This window comes from Buteo buteo, chromosome 11 (assembly GCF_964188355.1).
Source record: "Buteo buteo chromosome 11, bButBut1.hap1.1, whole genome shotgun sequence".
Lineage (NCBI taxonomy): Eukaryota > Metazoa > Chordata > Aves > Accipitriformes > Accipitridae > Buteo > Buteo buteo.
Window position 1 is genome coordinate 22,931,330 of NC_134181.1, and position 21,213 is coordinate 22,952,542.

Here is a 21,213-nt window from a genome sequence, read left to right on the forward strand (position 1 = left end):
CTCACTGCCCCGCGGCACCCCAGCAGCCGGGGCTTTGGGAAAAGCCACTGGAGTTGGTGATGCAACTGGGGCTGGCAACACGATTGGGGTGACAGTGTGATTGGGGCTGGTGACACAACCGGGGTTGGTGAGACAACCAGGCGCGGCGATGCCACTGGGGCTGGTGACGCAGCTGGGACCACTGATGCAGCCGGGACCAGTGACGCGCTGGCTTGGCGATGCAACCACCTTGGCCATGCAACTGGGGCTGGCAAAGCAGCCAGGATGACAACGCGACTGGGACCGGCGACGCAGCCAGGGTCGGTGACACAGCTGGGGATGGCGAAGCAACCGGGGCAGCAGTGCAACTGGAGCTGGCGACGCAGCTGAGGCTGGCGATGGAGCCGGGGCTGGCAATGCAAACGCGCCGAGTGACACGGCTGGGGCTGGGGATGCAACCAAGGTTGGGGATGCAACCGGGGACGCCCCGAGCCCGCCGTTCGGGAGCGCGACGCTCCGCCCGCCCCGGTTGCGCCGCCGCTCCGCGGCCGCGGGCAGGGGAGGCTCCGCGCGGCGCGGGGCGGGGCGGGGCGGGGCGCGGAGCGGCGGGGAGGGGCGGGGCTCTCCCGCAACGCTCCGCTCCCATTGGGTCCGGCGCGCCGGGCGCGGCGCCGATTGGCGGGGCGCGGCGCGTGCTCGGGGCGGGAGCGCGGGGGTCGGCCCGCCGCAGCCCACGTGCCGCCGCCGCCGCCGCGCTGGAGGCCATGGTGCTGGACCCGGGGTCGGCGGCGGGCGGAGGGCTGGGGGCCGGCGCCGCCCCGCGCCTTCCCGACCGCCATGACCCACCGCTCTGCTCCTGGCCGTCCCCCCCGCCGCCGGCCCCGGGCCCCGCGCCCCGTTGCCCTCGGGGAACCCGGCGTTTGTCGGAAACCGGCGCCGGGATGCGGCGGAGCGAAAGCGCGGGGAGGCGCGGGGGGGGGATGCGCGCCGCCGCTTCCCTGCCCCACATCGCGCGGGGGCGGGGGGAGGAAGGCGGCGGGCGGCGGAGCCCCTGCCTGCTCGTGGCGCTGCGGCCCCGCAACGTGGAGGCGGAACGGGAGCGGTTCTTCCGCGCCAGCTTCGCCTACGACCCGCAGTTCGAGTACGCCGAGCCGGTCCCCGCCGCCGTCCTGGATAAATACGGAGCCGCCTCCGATCGCTTCGTCGCTCAGGTGAGGCGGGGCCGGCGGGTCACGCGCTGCCCGCGCGGGGCGGGCGTCGCTGCGGGCAGCTGCCAGAGCCCCCGGTGCCTTCGTTCCCCTGCCGGTACTGCTGCCGGCGGAGCTGCGGGGGGAGGGATGCTTGGCCTGGGAGAAGGAGGAGGAGGAGGAGGAGGAGGGAGCCCGGATCGCGCCCTCGCCGCCTTCCTCCAGCCCCGTCAGGGCGGTAACGCGGCAGGCGCGAAGGCGTGGGCGTCCTCGCCTAGGGCGCTGTCACCCCCGCCCTGCCGACGGCACGTACCGGGGTGGGAGCGCTCGGCGGTGGGGCCGGCCGGCAGCTGGTCCGTGGTCCACGTGGAACCTCGCGGCCCGCTTTCCTTCCCAGCTTCTGCTGCCTGATCTGGCCCCCTGCTTTTTGTATCCTGCCTTCAGCACGCTCGCCCCCTTCTTAAAAAGTTTTCTAGTTACCCGGCCTACCCGCAGGAATAGCACGCGCTCCGCGGTCGATGCGGGCAATGGTCACGCCGGTGGCTGGGTGATGCTACCAGCATCAGACTGGTTCTTGGTGGTGGTTAGGAGCTCGATGCTCCCTCAGGGACACCTCGCTGTTATTTTTTTTTTTTTTTTTACGCTTGTTATTGTAGAAATAACGGACAAGGAGCCAGAGCGCGTGGGTGACTGCATGGGAGGTGGTCCTTAGCCGGAATGACCTGGTGGGTTAAGTCCGGCTTGTTTTCTGGAAGGCCTAAAGGCCATCTGGCGTGGTGGCACCCTTAACGCATCAGCAAACGTGGTTAGGAATGATAATTGTTGGTGCAGACTCCCCTTAAGGAGTCTGCATTATTTTGCTTAACTGTTTCCCATTGCTCGTAGGCTACTGAAAGATTCCCGGCTTGCTCTCTGCCACGGGTAACAACGGTGGGTGGGTAGCAGGGAGCAAACAGGCAGGAGCGTGCTTGCTTGATGCTCTGCCTGCGAACGAGCCTCTCCTGGATGCAGGCAGAGCGAGGCAGGCAATAGAGCGGCTCCATCCCTTTGCTCTGGGTTTGGAGCCGGGAGCCTGGCGATGCCCCAAAACCAGCTTGCTCTTCGGGCTGGGCATCCCGCCTCTGGCAAGAGCATCCTTTCTGCCCCACGGGCCCCTTTCAGCTGCTTCCGAGGGAGCAGATAAAAAACAACTCTTCTCTTAACTCCAGACTTGCACGCCAGAGGCATCTCTTTCCACCTCCTAGCTGGGAGCTTACATCTGGTGTTTCAATAACAACTTCTTCACAGATTTATTTATTGCTTTTTGAATGTTTACTTATTCTTGCATTACTTCCCGTATCTCTGCCTGAATTATTATCTGACGATTCAGGCTCTTTCTGTAAACAGCTTTCTAAGCAGTTAGTCATTTCCAGTGCCTGCCGTACCTCTGCCCCAGATAAACTGGTGCCAGTGATGCTGTTGCAGGGGAGACAGTCTGACTCCTATAAAGACCTGGCTGGCTTTTCAGTGTTTTCTTCCTGCATTTAAGTGCATTTCATTCTCCACGTAATGCAGTAAAATGAGTTCTTCAGCGCTATTTCCCCCCTTGCTTTCTGTTTTGGTACAGTTGACTTACAATATAGTAAAAGATAAATAATTGAGATTATTTTTCTCTGCGCGTTACTTTGAATGAACAGAACTAAGTGTTCGTAACCAGTGTGAATGGCGTCATCCTGGATCCTAAAACCCTTTGCGAGAGATATTAAGTGTTGAGTGTTTCTACCGGTGTTTCTCCAAGTTTTCCACTGACAGTGTGATGGGACGGTATTCATGGTTCCTTTGTTCGTACCCTGCAGTAACCTCTTTCCAGTCTCTTTTCTTTTGGGAAACCTTTTCCCTTGCCAGCCAACTATTAGCTACAAACTGCTTTTATTTTAAAAACCTGCATTAATCGTGGAGCTTAAATAAATGAAACATTTTGCTAAGCCAAGATCCTTGGACAAGAGCAGGCAAACCAACATCAGCTCCCTGCTTCCAGCTTGCTGCTCCACCAGCTGCTCTGCACGTGCTTGGGGGGGTTATTTTATTTTTTTAATTGAAAATTTAGATAAGCTACAAGGATTCTTCTAGCCCCATGGAGGCTCATCACTCTGGAGATCACATCCCTGGTTTGTTACAGGAATGGGAACGTGAGCAGCACCAGCACGGAGCTGGGGCTGGAGGATTTGTTATCCCACTGCATATGATGGGTGCACAACTTCGGGCTGCAGCTCAGCAGCCTCTCAGAACACTAAATTTGGTATCTTAGGAATTTTGCTTGCTGGGACATGCGCTGGAGGTCAGCGAGGAGCGTGCTCTTTGGTTGTCTTGCTCCTGGGCACCAGCTGTGCTGGGTTTCTCTTGGCATGGTATGTTAGGTCCTCTGGGAGGAGAGAACAAGTGGTTGAGCAGAGGTGGGAGGAAGAAACGGTCCTTTTTCTGCCACTGTCAGCAGGAGGTACCTTGCAGCGCTGCAAAAACAATCCTGATAGTTCAGCAAAAGAACCAAAAAACCCACACACAAAAAAAAAAACCAACAGCAACAACAAAAAAAACCCAAACCAACAACACAGAAAAAACCTGCGCAACTTCTTCTGGAAAGACACAATAAGTGACTCGAGAATAAAAACCAGCAGTGCAGAGAAAACTGTTCAGGGAAGGAAAATCAGGACCTTCTGCTGGGATAGGGGAGGCTGCTCACCAGACGCAGACCACAAAGCCCCTCTATGGGGTATTGGATGGCTTGAGTACTGGTACTGCTGGTGAGCACCCATCTCCTGATCCTGGGTGACCTTAGGGATGAGGGCGGGAATGGGACCTCCTCTGCAGGGCTCCAGCTGCTGCCTGGAGCCCGTAGGAGAGCAAAGGGGGTTTGCTCAGCAGGAGAAGGTAAAACACACACCAGTCAGGAGCAGCGCTTGGCCCGGGGCTGGGAAGCTCGGTAGCAGCACAGCCAGATTTACAGATGCAATAAAACTGCTGGAAAAACTCCAGAACTTGTACAAAGTTGTCGTCATCTGGTTTGGGGTATATATTAATAGGTTGGAGAAAGTCATTGCTTGAAAATGCAAACTCACTTTTTGGGAAGGAAACGTGCTAATAAATGCTTGTATTTTGTAGATGCTCCGTAAATGTTAATGCTAATAAAATAGCACAAGCTGCTTTTATTAGAAGGCTGTTGGTGTGCAGTAGGCTGGTTGCGCTGAGACCTCGGCCGAAGAAGAGGAAGCAGCAGCGCTGCAAAGGGTGACGCTGGTGATGCCCAGCTTTCCTGCTGGGCTTGCAATCCAGCGCTGCAATAAGAAACTCTCAGCATAAAAAGCAAGCTGATAAGCTAGACCCAAGCACTAGAGTTTGAAAGGAGAACTGAAAGCAGAGAAGGTGAAAATAATCATGGCTTTAACCTCCAGGGTCAGCATGCTGTGATGATGCTCTTTCGCTTCTGCTTTGCCCAGTTCCTACAACAGATGCTTGCAAGGGTGATAAAAACCAGAGAGAATATACTGTGGGTCGTGCTGATTGCATTAAGTGTCCGTCTGTCCTGGTGGCCACTTCCAGCTGGCTCAGTCTCCTTGGCTTTTTAGAGATTGCAAAACCACGTCTCACTTTATGGGCGTTTATGAGGGATTCTCTCTGCTGGGTTTTACTGCATGTGGTATTTTAAGATGTGTTTATAAGCGGGGAAGGTGTTTGCACTCATGTTTTGTTTCTGCATGCAACAGGCGATCAGGATCATTCGTGCTGTCCTGGAGAAGTACGGGACCTACGAGAGCTTCGAAGTTGCCACAGGTGGGAGGCTGTTGAGCAAGTGCCAGATCTGGTCCGTTATCCGAAAGTACATGCAGAAGGAAGGCTGCGTGGGAGAGGTAATCCACGTCCCTGTATTATCGCTTGTAAACTACAGCTGCAAAATACTTATTTTCTGATAAAAAGGACTTAGATTAGGAACTGTTTTGGGTACAGAGAAGAAACTTTTCTCCTCTAAGCTGTGGTGTCCTTTCAGCGCTGGCTTGGCTGCGTTCGCTGTACCCTGGCGTTAGGACGTGGGTGCTGGTTCCCCACCGATTTCCCATGATTTTTTCAGTGTATATCTCCCGAGAGAGAGAGAGGAGCTGCTGCTTGTCTGCGTGGCCTTTTGCTGTGCGCATGAGGCATCAATTACCATCAGGAAGCCATCTCTCTGTGGTATGGCAGACATCTCCAACAGCTGCCTTCACTCACATGTCCAAAAGCAAAGCTGGGGGGAGAGATTTCCTGCTGTCCCAGGGGATGTGCCAGGTTATGGCACTTTGAAACCCCAAGCTTGGGTTTTAAAGCTGCGAAATACATGGTTAAGATACGACGGTAGCCGTGCGGGATGAAGGCAGGGGGGAAGTTCAGCATCTCTTAATCTGGTTTCTCTGAGCAGCATCCAGCGTGGGATGTCCCACAGCTTTGGTTAAGGGGCTTTTTTTTCCCCCTTCTGCTAGCAAGGTGTGGGCAAAATGCTTCCACCGTCCTGGGTTCAAATGCTGAGAAGGTTTTCTGGAGCTGACTTTGCTTTTTTTGGCTTGCAGGGCTGCCTCCGGCTGTAGGCTGCCGGGCAGAAGTCCGTGCAGTGCTGGCTGGCACGGGGGGCTTCCTCGCTGCTGCCTCTTGGCCAGACTATTTTTCTTAGCTCTGATTTTTCACCTCCATCTCCAAACAGGGTTATTCATGAGCATTTCCCTGAAGCATCAACTTGCTCAGGGGTACCCAGGCCATTTCACACCTGCAAAAGCAGGAGTGAGCGGTTCCTCAAGGTCCCACCTGGCCAGGGGACCTTCCTCCACCAGCCTCCTTGGGTTGTCCCTGGGATGTAGATTTGGCACCTTGATCCTCCTAAGCCTTTGCTTAGGACAGAAGGGATTTCTGCAAATCTCTTACTATAATTCAGCTGCCTTTTAGTACCCAGAACCAGTCCCAATACCCAACCTAGCAGCTGGCCAGTCTTACAGACCTACACTTATGACCTGCTAGTTGTGGTTCATCTCTTGATTTTTATCAATTGATTAAATTCAGCTATTTTGCTTTTCTCCGTTAATCTAACCCAAATTGAGCTCTGGCTGGGCAGAAAGCCATCTTTTTTTCTTACATATTGGTGTACAACTGGCTTCCTTCCAGCCCTGTGTAATTTTCCCTTTGCTCCAGGGAACGCAGGGTTCAGTAATTATGTTTGCACATCGGCATGTGAGATAAGTGGGCCTTTTATCCAAAACTTTTGATAAGTGCTTTTAAAACCATTAAAGCATTGATTTACTCTTTCCTACCCATTACAAATTTTGCTGAATTTCTCTGGGGCAGGGAAGAGGGAAGGGTTTCATCTGCTCTTGATACAGCAATGTTGGCAAAGCTTGCTCCCCATACAGAACCAAAACTTGCTGAAACTTGTGTGTCGCTGATAATTTAACACCCTGTCGGGGAACTAGGTGGTTTCAGACATGTATGTCCCTCCCCGTGCCTGTATCTATAATTCCTGACTTTCGCCTGCTGTGCCCTGTCTGTTCTGCCATGCCATTTCCTTCCCTGATATGTACTAATTGTGATGGCTTTCTTAAAAAAACCCCAAAACCCAAGAAGAAACTAGTGCGGGGGGGGGTGCGTTAGCCCAGAGACTGACCCGCTGATGCATCAGCTGCCTGTGCTGCCTGCAGGCAGTCCTGGCAGGCAGCGCGGGCCAGGCTGGTGGCAGTCGCTGCAGGCAGCTGCCCTTTGTCCCCGGCGCTGATCAGCGAAGGCAGGATCCCGCTTTCCGGCACCACAGGCAGCACGCTCGTGGGTGAGTATTTATGCTATAATTAACTTTGTGTCTTCAAAAGCTTCTTTGTCGGGGTCAGAGCTGCAGATCCTGAAGCTCTTCTGCTTTTCTTCTGGCTCAGGACTGAGGTGATGCTGCCGGAGCTCAGAGGTCTCCATGTGGATTTCAGCGAGTTCCCAGCTTGCAGTAAAGAACCCCCTGACCCCGTTGGTAAGTTCTGCATGCCAGCCCCTGGGGTTGTGAAACGTTGTTAGCCTAAATAGCGCTAGCTAGTATCTCCCGGGATCCCATCGATGGTGCCCCTCCACCTCTGACCTGCTCGATACCCGCACTTTCTTGGCATGCGAGGTCCTGAGCAGCACTAGGGAGCTGGGGAGAGGCAGGAGCCCGTGCTGCGGGGGCTGTCAGCAGTCTTCCCTCGGTTCCTGGGGACGAGCTCTTTCTCCATCATTGCATCCACAAAAGCTGAGTAGAAGTTTTGAGGACCGTGAGGATACTCCGGGGATCCTGCTCAGAATAACAGAGGTCACAAAGCTGGAGAGCTGGCATTGCTGCTACAGGAATAAGTGTGGCTGAAGTCGCAGCTCCTGTTTTAACAGCACCTGTGAAGCTGGAGGGTTTCCCAAAATAAGGCAAGCGGTGCTGCTCAGTGGGCGGATGGGCTGCTGCAGCCGGAGAAGGGCTGTGGGCAGCGTAACGGGAGCATGCATAGCTGCAGTCTGTGATGATGCTGAGGGTCCCTTCCCATCGCTCCCAGATGGCTGGCTCTGCACGGGGTGGTTCCTGGCACCTCTGTTTAATATGACAAAGCAATGCTGTATCCTCACATTATCAAATAAGGGGGAAAAAAAAATAACCCAAGTCAATTCCTCTAAAACATCATCAGACTGACATCCAAAGAATGACATCATGGGGTTTTGCCCATCAGCTTCTCATAGTGGTGGCCCCGGGTGCTTCTGTATCGTCGGCTCTCACAGGGGGACTGCGACCTGCGGCTGTACCCGTGGCTGCAGCTGCTCTCATCCTCTCTGAGCGGTGTCTAATCCTGTTTCCCAACGCCTGGATCAGTCCTTTTCCGTCCCTCATTCCCCTGCCCAGCTCTGTCCTGGGGTCTCTCTGTCCTTAGGACAGGGATGGGGAATTTCTCCCCAGGCCATGGCAGCCCGGTGTCTTCCCGAGTCGGGGGCTGTTTCTGCCTGCAAAACCCCTGCTGAGAATTCACCTACCTGATCGTGAACTGTTGCAAACCTCATGCGGTGGGTTGCACCATTTGCTGATGCTTCTTCGTCCTGAATCTGCTTCCTAACCACTTCGCTTGATGCCATCGAGCTCTTGTACAGGGAAAGGTAGTTTTCGGTCCATATAATTGAGTTGAGCATTGCTGTTTCTGTGTTGCCTTTACTTTTTCTTCACCATTAGAGAGGAAAAAACAAAATCAACAGTGCTCCCTCTAACTTGAATTCTTCCTCTAAAGGCTCCGGGATGTTTTTGCATGGAGTTTTCCTTGATTCCCAAAAACACAGAATGGTTGCTTCAACTACACCCTTCCCTCTGTGCTCAGCCACCAGCAGTGTCCCAACTTATTGCAAACCGATTTTTCTGTGCTCTTGGATCTTTCTCCAGATGCTGTATCCCAGGGAATGCTTCGGTCTTCATTTCAGCTCTTGCTCCATTGCCTAAAAAGGGCTCGTGCAAGACCTGGTTTCAGCACTGAGCATCACACCACCTCTTATTTTCCAGCTGTTTGCTGCGTTTCTCTTTGCTCACCCTGTGCATAGTGATACCAGATAGGAAAAGAAAAAGAAAAAAATTGGGGTTTGGACTGTTCAGCCTACCTTGTCTTCAGGCATGGTAGTGAAGACTGAAGGACAGCAGTTGCCTTTCCATAATTTGTCTGGGCTCATTTGGTGCCCACATTGAATTGTGTGAGCAGCTATTGATGCTCTGGCTTTAACACCATCACAAGATGGAAATGCCTGGCCTGGTGACCATTGACTTGTCCTGTAGCATAAAGGCCCCCCCAAAATAATATAAAAATTAGCTTTTTTAAAGTCAGAGCACTCTCTTGCAAATGTTGCTTAATGCTTATTAAAGCAGGGTGTATCTCTGCTGTAGGCAACCTCAGCCCTGGTAGGATGCTTAAGTGGGTAACAGCAGGGAAGATGCAGCATAGGACTTGGGACACGGCATTCCCGGTACAGCAGAGGAAGAAGCCATGCGCAGGTGATGGACAGCTATTTGGGTTATAATAAAAGAGTTTTCTTCAGGGGTGGGATTTAAGGTGCCAGTGCAGATGGGAAGGGAGAGCTGGAGATCACCAGAATGGCAGGGATGAGCTGCATGGAGCATTTATCCATGCAACACTCAATATAATTAAAATCCTGGCTTTATGCAGTATTTCACTTGCGCGGGTGCTCTTGAGTGTTGTTTTCAAAGATAGCTTTTGAAATTGCACAAGGGAAACTTGAACTGTTGGTGGGATGCCAAGCAAGCACCAGCCTCCCCAAACACGCTGGCTGGGCTGAGCCCTCCGCAGCAGGTCCTGCTGGTACGGGGGACCTGGAGCTGCTGAATCCCTCTTGCCTGGGGATGGCTTCTGGAGGAATCCAGTGTAACGTGGCCAAGGATGAGCAACTGGAAAATGGAGGAAAGCAGAGAAGAGGAGCTCTGGGGGGTGGTATTTTTTTAATAGGCTGGGGGAAAGCAGGTGTAAGAATAGGCGTGTTTATCCTAGGGAAGAAGTTAGTTTTTCTGCATCTAGTTTCCTAAATTCCAGCCTCCTTGGGGCTTATTTTTTCCCTGTATAGGGACAATGAAGTGTGACAAGACAGCAAGATGTGGACCTGGCCTTGCGGACCACTCCCAGTCAACCAAGCATCCTGTATCCTGGTAGCAGAGCTCCAGCTGACACAGTGCATCGTCTCCAGCGCTCCCTCTAAGAGCTGCAGGTTGGGCAGCAAAGACCTGAGGACCAAGGGCTGTCACAGGGTCTGGCCAGCAGTTCTGTGCTGCAGTGTCTTCAAGGGAGCAGGAAAAGTGCTGCGACGATGAAATGTATTCCTCCCCTTCTTTCTTTTGGTTTAAACTCTGTCCCCTGGCTCTCCCCTTCCCCTCCCGTGTCCCAGGGTTTCAGCCTCCACTAGTCGCATTTGGGATTGCCATGTCAGATGTCCAGGCTGTATTCCCATCAGACGGAGCTGACCTAAGAGATGGGAATTGGTTACAATCATACCAAAACCTGGCTCATGCGTGCCTCCTTGTTTCTGCTTGCGGTGAAGCTGTAACCTTCCCTGCCTCGGACAGGGCTGTTTGTTAGCAGAAGCTGGTGCTGCTGCCAGAAGTCTTGTCCCTGCCAAGAGCCCCCCACGAGAGCTTGTGTGGCCAGGGATGGTGATCTTGCTGGAAACTAACCTAGAGTATAAGACCAGTTTTAGTCCAGATCAGTTCCCTGCCTCAGTTTGTCCCAGGTCACCAAGGTCCGTGGCTGGATGTGGGAGAGGGCAGCAAAACTGCAACCCATATTTATTTTGACTTGCTTACTGGAGCAGAAATAAAGCTCAAGGAGATATACACAAGTCAGAAATGAACTGGCAAGTCTTTTCTTGGAGTTGGAGGGATTCTCTTTCACACTGGTATATTTTAATCCAGGTAAGCAATTGCACTGTAAGTATTTTTATGCTGTTTGTTGGCCCAGTGGTAGACTCTGCTGTGTTACATTGCACTTTTGGCTTTTGTGAGCAGCTTTGCACAATAATAAATCTGGGTTAAAGCAAACCCATTCAGTCTCCTCTGCTTTTTTTTAAATAAGAGAAGAATTGTCATGTAGTAATGTGTGCGCACATTTTCATCCTGGAAAGTGTCAGCTGTGAAATAATAGATGTTTTTTAGAGTTAACGTGGATGTGGCAGAAGGGTTTTTAGATGAAATTGGTATGTGCCTGATGGTCCCAAGCATTGCCGTAGCCAAACCTCAGATACGAGAGCTTCCAGGGCTGTCTCTTCCGGCAATGCTACAGCCTTGAGTCACTGCAGGTCTGAAGTCGGATGGTCAGAAAATGCTGCTTGGCTGGCATGTTAAATCCTGTTAACGTAGAGCAGCTGTCTTGGCTCCAGCACTTGTGGTGGCCAGGTTTCCTAAAATAGCTGGGGTTTTTTCTCTATAAAGATGTTCCCTAGTCCTGCACATGCATTGCCCGTCCCTGCTGCGAATCGTGGCTGGCACACACAGTTCCTGCTGCAAGGGTAGGCTGGCATGGATCCGTCCTCACTGGTCATGACTTGGAGCCTTTGAAAGGGAGAATCGGCAGGAGAGTGTGAAAATGGAGCGAGAGCCTTGGTTCCTGCACGGGATGTTTGTCTGGGCGGGACTAGAGGTTGGGCCCATACCGAAGCAGGTGCTGCTGGTTGTTTAGAGCAGGCTTGTTTTGGTGACCAAATTTACTGCGCTGTCCCATTGCTAGTGGGGATGCAGGAGTGGAACCAGGCAGGTCTCTGGAGGATGCCCATTGCGTGTGGCCATAAAATTGTGAGGACCCCATGGGAATGAGCCAGGGAGGAAGGGGGGATGCTGGAGCCAGAGGGATGCTGGAGGAGGCTGCCCAGGAGCTGCTTGCTCCCCCCGCAGTGCCTGCTCAGGTTTGCTGGCTGTAAAGAGGTTAAAGGAGTTATTTCAACTCTCCCATGGGATCATCCATTTCCTCTCAGCATCCTCTCAGCACTGGCAGTGCCCTCCCTGCCTGCTCCTGCTCTCTGTGGTTTCTTTGGGGAGATACAGCACGAGCTGGTGATGGTGCAGCAGTGCCGGATGGTGCTGCCCGCGGCGTTGGTGGCTTTTTCTGACCATCTGCCACCATCTCAGCCTCTGCTTAGAGCCAAGACCCTGCTGAGCATCTCCTCCCATGGGCGTGCTGACACTATTTGCCTCCTTCCTCCGCAGGTGGTGGTGCAGCTTACTGATGACCTCCTGTCCCAGGCGGTGATGATGGTGGAGGACAGCCGGCCGACGCTGGCCATCAACCTGGCCGGAGCCCGGCAGCACTGGCTGGAGGGGATGCTGCGCCATGAGATAGGTCAGCGGGGGGTGGTGGCTGTGGGTGACGGGCACAGCTGGGGGGGGTGGGCAGGGTGCTGTGAGCATCCTCTGGCTGTCGGCATAATGGCCTGGGGGCTGTGGGGACCGTGGGGCAAGGTAATGCCCGCTGGGTCCTGCAAGGAAGCATCCTGGAGGGGTGCTCCTGGGTGGGTTTTGGAAGGGGCTGAGGCCAGCTGGGTCCCTCTCTGCGTGTGGGGCTGGGGGTGTTGGGCACCCACCCATGTGCTTGCCCCCCACCCTGGGCAGCGGAGCAAGCACATGTCCCATGGCAGCATCTCCAGCCAAGACTGGAGCCGGCACCCATGGGTGCTGGGTCTCAGCCCCAACCCCAGCAATTCAGGGGTGGGGGTGGGGGGGGCCGGGGGCCAAGCTTTTTGGAGGCTGCGGCTGACGGCGCTCGCTCCCATCCCCCCTCCCCAGGCACCCACTACATCCGGGGGGTGAACAACACCCGCCAGCCCTGGCACAGCTCTGAGGGTCGCAAGCAGTACAGCCTGAAGCCTGCCAACCCCACGGAGGAAGGCTTGGCCAGCCTGCACAGCGTCCTCTTCCGCAAGCAGCCCTTCCTGTGGCGGGCAGCCCTGCTCTACTACACCATCGAGCGGGCCAGCCGCCTCTCCTTCTCCGCCCTCTTCCAGGACCTGGAGCAGTATGTCCAGGATGCTGGTGTCCGGTGGGAATACTGCGTGCGGGCAAAGCGGGGCCAGACCGACACCTCACAGCCAGGTACTGCTCAGGGGGTGAAAAGTCTTCAGGTTTTGGAAGGGATTTTTTTTTTTTTTTTTTTTTTTTTAAAAAAAACAGAGGTAGACGGACATGTTTTGCTGCTGGGTGGGTTGAGCATCACTGCTCCTGTGGCCATGGCAGCCTTTGAAATGGTGGCTCTGCCTGTCCCCACGTCCCTCCCCATCCCCAGCACTGCTCTCTTATGGGTTTACACTTTATGGCAGTGATTTTTTACATGCAGTCCAGGCACTTTGGCTGCTTGGGGTGAGGTGGGGATGGATGGGGTACCCTGGGGAGCCCCATAAGGTGGTTGTGGTCTGATGGGAGCAACTTGCACAAGCTCGTGGGGAAGCAGCAGCCAAAGGAGAGGAAAAAATGAGCATTCTGGGGATGCACTTAGATTCTTGCAGTGGTTTACCATTAAAAAAAAAAATCCACTGGGAGGAAAGGTGAACGCATTCCAGTGGGAGGTTTGGGGCTCTCACTGCATCCGGCTGCCTCCACGGTCCCTGGCGCTGCTCCCTGATGCTTATCCTTTGGGACCTGGCTACGGCACCAGCAATGCCCGAGCCCTGGCACGCTCATGTCACCCTGGTCCAGTGCCATCACTCCGGTTATTGTGGTTGGCAGAAGTTCAGGCAAGCAGAGGGCAGTGGGGAAGCCAGGCTTTCGCTCCCCGGCCTCTCCCACTCTTCCAGGCTGTTTCAGTAAGGACCAGGTCTACCTGGATGGGATTCTCCGCATCCTGCGCCATAGGCAGACCATCGACTTCCCACTGCTGGCTGCACTTGGAAAGGTAACAGCCAGGAGCGGGCGGGGGGCACGGGGAGCTAATCAGAGTACCCATCCCATCCCAAAGCTCATATGGGCTTCCCAAAAACAAGCCCTTGGCTGGAAGCCCTTCAGCTCTTTGCCTGTCCCTGCACGTATGGGTTTCGGTGGAGCAGGGAAAGGCTGTGCTGGGTAGGATGCAAGGAAGGACAGGACAATCCATACTCCTCCATGGGAGATCTTTGGGGGAAGCTTAACCCAGGGGGTTAAGTTCTGCCAGCCCCTCTGCCTTGGTCGCAGGCTGGCCCCGCCGCCACCTGTCCCCACAGTGACAGAAAATTATCAAAACCACAAATCCCTGCAAATCCCCCTCCAGGTGGCTTTACCAATGCTTCCCTGCAGGCAGGAAAGGTTTTGGGGCAGTGACGGGGGTGGGCTGCAGGTGGGGGCCAGACCTCCTCCTTGGATGGCAGGGACTGACCCTTCTTCCCATCAGGTCTCCTACGAAGATGTGAATCGGCTGAAGAAATTTGGGGTCCTGGAGAAGGCCCGCATCCCCCATTTCATGCAGGACCTGGAGCGGTACATGAAGCAGCTGGACCACATTGTCACCACCAATGGCCTGAATGAGGAGGAGCTGGAGCAGCTGCTGCCCGACTGAGGGGCATTCCCCCCCTCCCCGGCAAACCAGTGCCCCAAGGGTGTAACTGGTGCCATTTATTGGATATTTATTGGGGCTGGAGCCTGGAGGAGAGGGCAGAGCCTGGGCCTCCTCCCCTGCGCCCGGGTGGCTGCTGTGCATGTACTGGCTGTGTAGGGTAGCGCGGCCAAGAGGGCCGGTGTGGTTAGTGTTGATGTGTGTCCCCCCCACTGTCCCCCGTGCATTCTGGGGATGGCTGCGTGGCTTTGGGGAGCTGGAGAAGAGGGTTCAGAGGGAGCAAGGGCAGAGCTGGGGCGATGCACTGGTTCCCCAGAGGTGCAGGAGGCTGTGCTGGGGTGGTTGCAATGGGGGGATGCCCTTAGGGTACCAGGGGGTGTTCCCAGCAGAGCGGGGGCACCTACTCGGGGCCAGCAGATGGGGCTGGGGGCTCTGGGCTGTGCCTGGCAGCCCTGGCAGGGAATAATCCCCCTGTGTATGCATTTCCCACCCCCTACCCCTTCCCTCATGTCCCCCACCAGCAGCAGAAAGGACTTTAATCCCCCAACTACCCCTCTCTGCTCTCCCCCCTCCTCATAAATATTTGCCCACAATTAACCATTGCTCTGCACCCCAACTACAGCTACTCTGCCTGGCTCTGAGGCACAGGAGAACTCAAGGTGGGGGTTGGGCTTGATGTAAGGAGAAAGTGTGTAATAAAAATTATGTAATGGAAACAACGTGTGGGCAAAAGGTTGTGGATAGCATCAACAGCCAGGCTGGTACCGCTGTGAATGCTGTGTGTCTCGCTTGCGCAGGCAAAGCTGCATGGCTCTGAGTTGGTGCGTCAGGAGCAGGATGGGGTCACCGGAGTGTGTAAAACAACATACTGGGCAGGGACAACATTAATAAATCAAAGTAGGTAAAAGCAGAAGCTGCCCTGAGCTGTTCCTGGTCTCTAACACAGTTGCAGCATTCCTCCAGCTGTGCCATGCCTAGGAGAGCCCTTTTTAAAAAAAACAAAAAACAAAACAAACAAAAAAAACCCAAAACACAATCCCCACAGACTTGGTTTTATATTCTTGTCGCCTTTCATGCCACTGAGCTCTCCCCCAAAGGTAGCACAGGCCAATTGGTGGCTCCAGAGAGCTCAGGCTCAATCCCAAAAGCTCCAAGGCTGGCTGCAAGCCCAGTTCACAGCACCCCCAGCTGCCCATGCTCCAGGTCTCGCAGGGCAGCTGCAGCCCCTTTGCAGCGTGCAGATGCTCTGGCAGGCAGGGCAGCACAGAGCAAGCTTGGGAATGGATAAGACCACTTGTCTTCGGGGATTTTGCTTCCCTCTGGGCCAGGTCTCCAAGAACACGCTGGTGTTTTTAACAGCTCCGCTCTGTGAGCACCCCTGTGTGAAGACACTGCCAGCATGGTCAATTAGACTCTGCTCTTTAATATACTACTTCCTCCAACGTTGCACTCCCCAACCTTGAACATGATACAGCACTGCTTCAAAAAGGTATTTACACACATCCCAGCATCACCCCTCTTGTCATGCCAACGAGCAAGGCCTCGACTGTCGCCAAGAACCAACCAAGGGAAGTCTCTTGTGGCCTTTCTAGCGGAATGGCAGCAATGACAGAGGGTAACATAGCTACTGCGGTGGTTTCAGTCGCATCTCTGATGAAATAACAGCATGGAGATGAGAGACGGCATTAATCTATCTCCCCAGCCAGGGCTAGAAGCGCTTCATCTGGCGGCGTTCTTGTCGGCGTTGCTTCTTCTCGTTTGGTTCCTGACTGGCAGGCGAAGAGTCAGCTGTAAACCAGGGCCCCAGGATGTTCACCCACAGGAGGTAGAGAGCACGCCCCGGAGCCTGCAAAACACGTGTGGCGCAAACTCGGTCACTTTGGGGACAGCTCTGGCAGGGGTGGTGCAACAGTCTGGAGGGCTGGTCCTACCAAGGAAGCCTAAGGAGCTGCAATATGTTTACAGGCTGGATCAGGGCCATCACAGGATGCACGGAAATCAAAGGCAGTGGCAGGTGTCCAAAATAAATGGCCTGATTTTGTATGGTTTAGGAACTTGCATCTGTATACAGCACTTCGGCTTCATATATGGAAATCTCAGCATCAGGTCTGAATTACCCAGAAAGATCCAACTGCCCAGATGTTCTGCCTCTCCCTCCTTCAGAAAACACAACGACATTTCTCTAAATGAAAACAAATGTGATCTGAATGATCTCCAGGGGATAGTCAAGAGTTCAGGCTGCCCTCTGCCAGGCCAGCTAGAAAGGAACTTGTAAGGACTGAAACAAGGTAACTTTCTATGCTCCCAAGATTGCCTTATATACCTTTGTGGGATATACTCAAAGCAACTGTGGGATTTTTTTAACTGGAGATTTTTTGTCCTTCTGCAAAAGCAGTTTTAGCTGGAGACACATGACAAATGTCTCTGGAGTAGAAAGAGTCTGGTGTGTTAAGGGGAAATCAAAGCCTACAGGGTTTGATCTACCAAGCGCCACAGTATCCAGCAGTTCCCAGCCTCAGTTTGTGCTGGTGAATGACTGAGAAAACCAAACAAGAAGCAGCACAGTCTGTTTGCCAGTCACAAAAAGGCTCTATGTACAAAGATGGCTTTGATCTGCCTCATGTTTCTTGTTGCCCTTTCACAGGACCAGAGAAAAAGGCCAAGGCCAGCCTGTTTTTTGCGTGGTTGACTCACAGGGATCAGGACTTCTTTCCCTTGTACAGCCTCACTATTAACAAGATTTGACAGGGAGATTACAAAATTTATCAGCAAACAGTTTTGGGCTGAAACAGGACGCCATGAAATGAAATAGATAAAGCTCTCAGCTCTGAAGACAGGGAAAGACAAGGACAACGTAGAGCAATGAAGAAAACCGCAGGAGCTTACCAAGAGCCAGAAGTACCACACATAGAGTGAGAAGCAGCTCAGCACTTGGACTATAGCTGTCAGCAGGATCACATCCTTGAGGTGCCTGAGGGAAGAAAAGCAAAACATTAACCTTCCATTCTAGCTCCCGAACACACCAGCTCCTCTGCCTCCACAGCCCATCTGCACCACCTCCAGGGAGCGACCCTGCCTGGCCCGACCGAAGGACTGTCCCTGCAGCTATGTTTTGCCACACGCGGTAATCTAGAAGCGTCGGAGCAGTAAACAGAAAAAATAAATAAATCTGATGAGTTAAAGAGCTAGGCTCCCTCTGAAAAGGGACATTGAGAAAGCTGAGGAATGCAGGGGGGTGGAAATCGGCAGCAAAACCACCACCCCCACAGCCTGCAACAGCAGCCAGCACCCCCTGATTTGATACATACTGTGGCATAAAGTATAGCTGCTCATGGCTGGCTGCACTAAAGGGAACCATGAATCTTCTCTGTGCCATTTCACAGGCTGACAGACACACTTGGGGTCACCAAAGGGCTGGGGTGCTACAAGGACAAGCACACCATCACCCGCAAGCCAAGCTACAGCAACAGACGGCTTCGGCTCCCCCTCCCCTCCCGCTTATCCGACTCCTTCTTCCATGCCAGCCTGAGGCAGAGCTGAGAGCAGCTACAGAGGAGAACAAGCTGCCCACACCTCCACCACCACCCTGGGGGGGGGACCTGACACCCAAGAGAGGTAAACAGGTATTAGTTTTTCAACACAAGCCACAGGGAGTGCCATGATAGTTAGAAAAATGCCAGCTCCTTCGCTCTCATTAAATCATCATCTGCTGGAGTAAGAAACCCTCAAGTCACATCCAAGAATGAAGTCAAGAAAACAAAGGCAAAGGTAACGAAATAGCTCGTCTAGTTCTCAGCAGCACAGCACAAAGCAAGGTGATGTTAGGTATTCATCACCAGAAACAACTAGTTCAGGCTGGGACACTGTCATCAACTTGAGATGCTGCAGAATCCAGCACAGGCTCTATGATGGGATGCTGAGGTTCAGAAATCTCATGCATCACCAGCTGCCCCAGAGGGGTCACAGCAGTGCTCCCACCAAACCCAGCTCCCCCAGGGACCAGCAAGCTCAGCTTTCCTCAACCCCAAAACAACACACAGCATCTGTTTCAGTTACAGACAGCACAAGGGAAACACCGTCAAATCTGCAGCATTCCAAAAGCAGCTCCAGAACAGCACGTGTTAATCAGCTGTGGCATGCTCAGCCGAGAGGCAGGAAAACATGCACTGCTTTCTGAGGAGCACCAAGTATTTGTTAACACTTTGTGTTCACGTATGAATGGCATTAAACTAATGAAACTGGCACTCTTACGGCTGAGGGCTCTGCACAGGCTCAGGTACAAAGGTACAGGGTAAGGATGGGAACTTCAGCTGTGCAGGTTTTGCTTTTACAGCTCTGCCTTCAAGCTGCGCTGTGTTTTGCACAGCCTGTGCCTCAGACAAGCATCAATTAATTTTGGTGTGTCATAAAACTCACCCCAAGGGTGTACTGCTGAGGCAAAAAAACCTCAGAGGCCCGGTACCAAGAGAAGTACTATGTCTGCAAGTGGGCTGCAGCGGCACTACAACTGCGCCTGACACCTTTTCACAGCAGGTAACGGGATCCTTCTGCTAACTCCTGTCAGTCATTTCCCCCAAGAGCACCACGACACACGTGCATGGGGCAGTTACTGGGGCACCCACTCTGCCTCGGTGCCTTACACACCTCCCAGAGGCATCTCCCACAGCTAGGACGATACCTCAGATGACATCAAACTTCTGTATTTTCCTTACTCAACTGTCCCATGTTGTGTTTCACAAAAAAGGTTTCCAAAATCTTTTATGCTTCTACTCAGGAGAGCCAAAACGGTGTAAAACGGGAGAAAAACCCTCGGCTGACCAGCAGGAAAAAGAAGTCACTATAGGATGAATAGGGTGTAAAGCACCTGGCTCACAAATCACGGTAGAAACAATTTCCTCTCTTCCTGGCTACCTCGTCCCTTGGCTGAGTCTCTTACACTGCACACCTGAGTCACTCTGACTGCAGGTAGCAAATTCACTACTCCACGAACAAACACACAAGATGAGAGCTCATCCTGTGCAGACAGCAGGTTCTGTGCTGCACAAGTCGGTCTACTGGCTGATAACATCCCCGGGAATCTGCTGGCTATAGAAATAAAATTTGTAACAAAAAATAAAAATATATAAATCAATACACGGCCCTTCCCACACAAGAATGCTTGACACAATGCAGAGGGCTCTGTTGGAAACAAAGCCCCACTGTGTTTCTTCAAAAGCTTGGCAGCAAGTGAACGATGGTGATAAACCTTAAATTGTCGGCCAAGGGCATCGGAAGGAAAGGGCCAACTACCCCAGGTACCTCGCTGAGCGCACACTGAAGAACCCCAGCAAAAGCTGGGCCAACAGACAGAGGCTGAGGGCAGGGAGGACAGAGAGCAAAGCGTGACCTGTCCACGACTGCCCAGCAGTTTTCTGTAACTAGTTTGAGGCTCGCTGTTGGAAAAGACAAACCTAGAAGATATTTCTGCTGTTTTGGTACTGTTGTCGCCTTATTTTATTTAACAGTGCTTTGCAGGAATTATTGTTGTGTGCTCCTTGACCAAGGAAAAGTGAGTTACAGCAGCACCAAAAACACTGGACAGGCAAACACTTGGTGCTGTCTGCAGACAGACAGACATGAGGAATGCACGAGCACAAGGAGCAGAAAAGACTGAGGAGGTGATAGGAGCTGCCTAAGACAGAGGGGATGTTTTTAGTGCGTAGAACAGTTCAAGACGTGGCCAGTCTGCAGCCAGGATGGGGTAACTGGCAGTGCACGCCCTTCTGCTCTGTCAAGCACTACCTGCAGTGCTGGTTTAAAAAGAAAATACATCTCTGCATGTGGCAGAAGCACACACATGGTCAGCGCTGTCTCTTCGCTGAAAGACAGCTGTAAGCTGCTCCAGCCAAACTGTTTGGGATCTCCTACCTGTGTACCTCAGCCCTAAGGAGTGACCGTCCCAGGCTGACGTACCCACGCAGCAGCTCACGACTAGTGCACGCCAGGCCAAGCATTCAGGTAACGAGGACAGTTTAGGTACATTCTCGGAAAAAACGGCTACAGGCTTCCAGCTCCCCTCGTGCCTGTGTCAGTGGGCAATCGGAGGTGGGAGCTAAGGCCTGGCCTTCTCCCTCGGGGCCTCTCCTGGCTCTGCGTGCACGCTCAGGCAGCAGGTCCTGCTCACCTGGACTCGTGCGGGTGTGGACACTCACTCTGCCATCCCCTGCTCCATATTCAGGTCAATTCCGCCATCGGTAAGGCTACCATCTTCCGCAAAAGACGGCTTTGCCATGGAGTTCATGGAGCGGTAGCTAGTGCCGTAGACCACCGAGCTGAAGATGAATGCTAGCTGCAACAAGAAAACAGCTGTCAGCCACAAAAGCCACGACCTCCGGGGCAGGGCGACAGGGGCCTGGTGGCCTCGCCCGTCGCGGCAACCAGGAAAGGAGCCGGCTTTCTGCCGGGCCAGGCCCAGCCCCAGGCCCCCCTCGCCGGGGCCCTGCCCGCAGCGGCAGCCGGCCGGGCGCTCACCCACGTCCAGGCGGAGGCGGCGGGGTAGAAGATCACCAGGTTCACCACGGCGTAGAGGGCCTGCGGAGAGAGCACGGCACGGCTGTCGGCCCGGGGCTCGGCCCTCCCCACCGGCCCCATGCCCCGCCGGGGCCCTCCCCGGCCGCACTCACGGAGGCCCCCAGGATGATGCGGAGGTAGAAGCGCAGCGTCTCCCGATTCTCCTCGAAGATTTGCTTCTTGCCCTTGGTACCCGCCTTCCCCTTGGGCTGCGGAGCCAAGAGAGGCGGTCAGCGGCCTCGCTCGCCCGCCCGCCCGCCGAGCCCCGAGCCCCCGGCCCCCGGCCCCACCGAGCCCCCGGCCCCGCCACTCACCGCCATGGCCGCGCCGGCTCCACGCTCCGCTTCCGGTCCACACCGGAAGTCGCCCTCCCCCGGAAGTGACGGGGCCGCGCTTGGTGCCTGGCAGCCAGGGCCTACCTCGGGGGGGCCGGGGAAGGAAGGTCTCAGTCCCTGCAG

General features: G+C 54.1%; 2 protein-coding genes across 2 annotated transcripts; one reads left to right on the top strand and one right to left on the bottom strand.

The window, feature by feature from the left end:
• Positions 1–730: 730 nt before the first annotated feature.
• MATCAP1 (microtubule associated tyrosine carboxypeptidase 1) lies at positions 731–15,076 on the top strand. The gene is made up of 6 exons (XM_075040491.1): positions 731–1,190; positions 4,907–5,050; positions 11,896–12,028; positions 12,472–12,777; positions 13,476–13,573; positions 14,045–15,076. Exons 1-6 carry the CDS (start codon positions 744–746, stop codon positions 14,207–14,209), a joined length of 1,293 nt encoding a protein of 430 aa, XP_074896592.1. The 5' UTR covers positions 731–743; the 3' UTR covers positions 14,210–15,076.
• Positions 15,077–15,613: 537 nt separating this feature from the next.
• Positions 15,614–21,119, bottom strand: TMEM208 (transmembrane protein 208). Its single transcript, XM_075040492.1, has 6 exons — positions 21,070–21,119; positions 20,869–20,964; positions 20,717–20,776; positions 20,398–20,534; positions 17,093–17,177; positions 15,614–16,052 (listed from the first exon to the last, which is right to left on the bottom strand). Exons 1-6 carry the CDS (start codon positions 21,073–21,075, stop codon positions 15,915–15,917), a joined length of 522 nt encoding a protein of 173 aa, XP_074896593.1. The 5' UTR covers positions 21,076–21,119; the 3' UTR covers positions 15,614–15,914.
• Between the last annotated feature and the right edge of the window lie 94 nt (positions 21,120–21,213).

Coding starts and splice junctions, on each gene's coding strand:
- MATCAP1 (XM_075040491.1), top strand. CDS start 744: ATGGTGCTGGACCCGGGGTCGGCGGCGGGCGGAGGGCTGGGGGCCGGC. Junction 1,191..4,906: donor CCGATCGCTTCGTCGCTCAG/GTGAGGCGGGGC, acceptor TGCATGCAACAG/GCGATCAGGATCATTCGTGC. Junction 12,029..12,471: donor GATGCTGCGCCATGAGATAG/GTCAGCGGGGGG, acceptor CCCCCTCCCCAG/GCACCCACTACATCCGGGGG.
- TMEM208 (XM_075040492.1), bottom strand. Junction 20,535..20,716: donor CCGCCTCCGCCTGGACGTGG/GTGAGCGCCCGG, acceptor TTCTTGTTGCAG/CTAGCATTCATCTTCAGCTC. Junction 16,053..17,092: donor TGTGGTACTTCTGGCTCTTG/GTAAGCTCCTGC, acceptor CGTGTTTTGCAG/GCTCCGGGGCGTGCTCTCTA.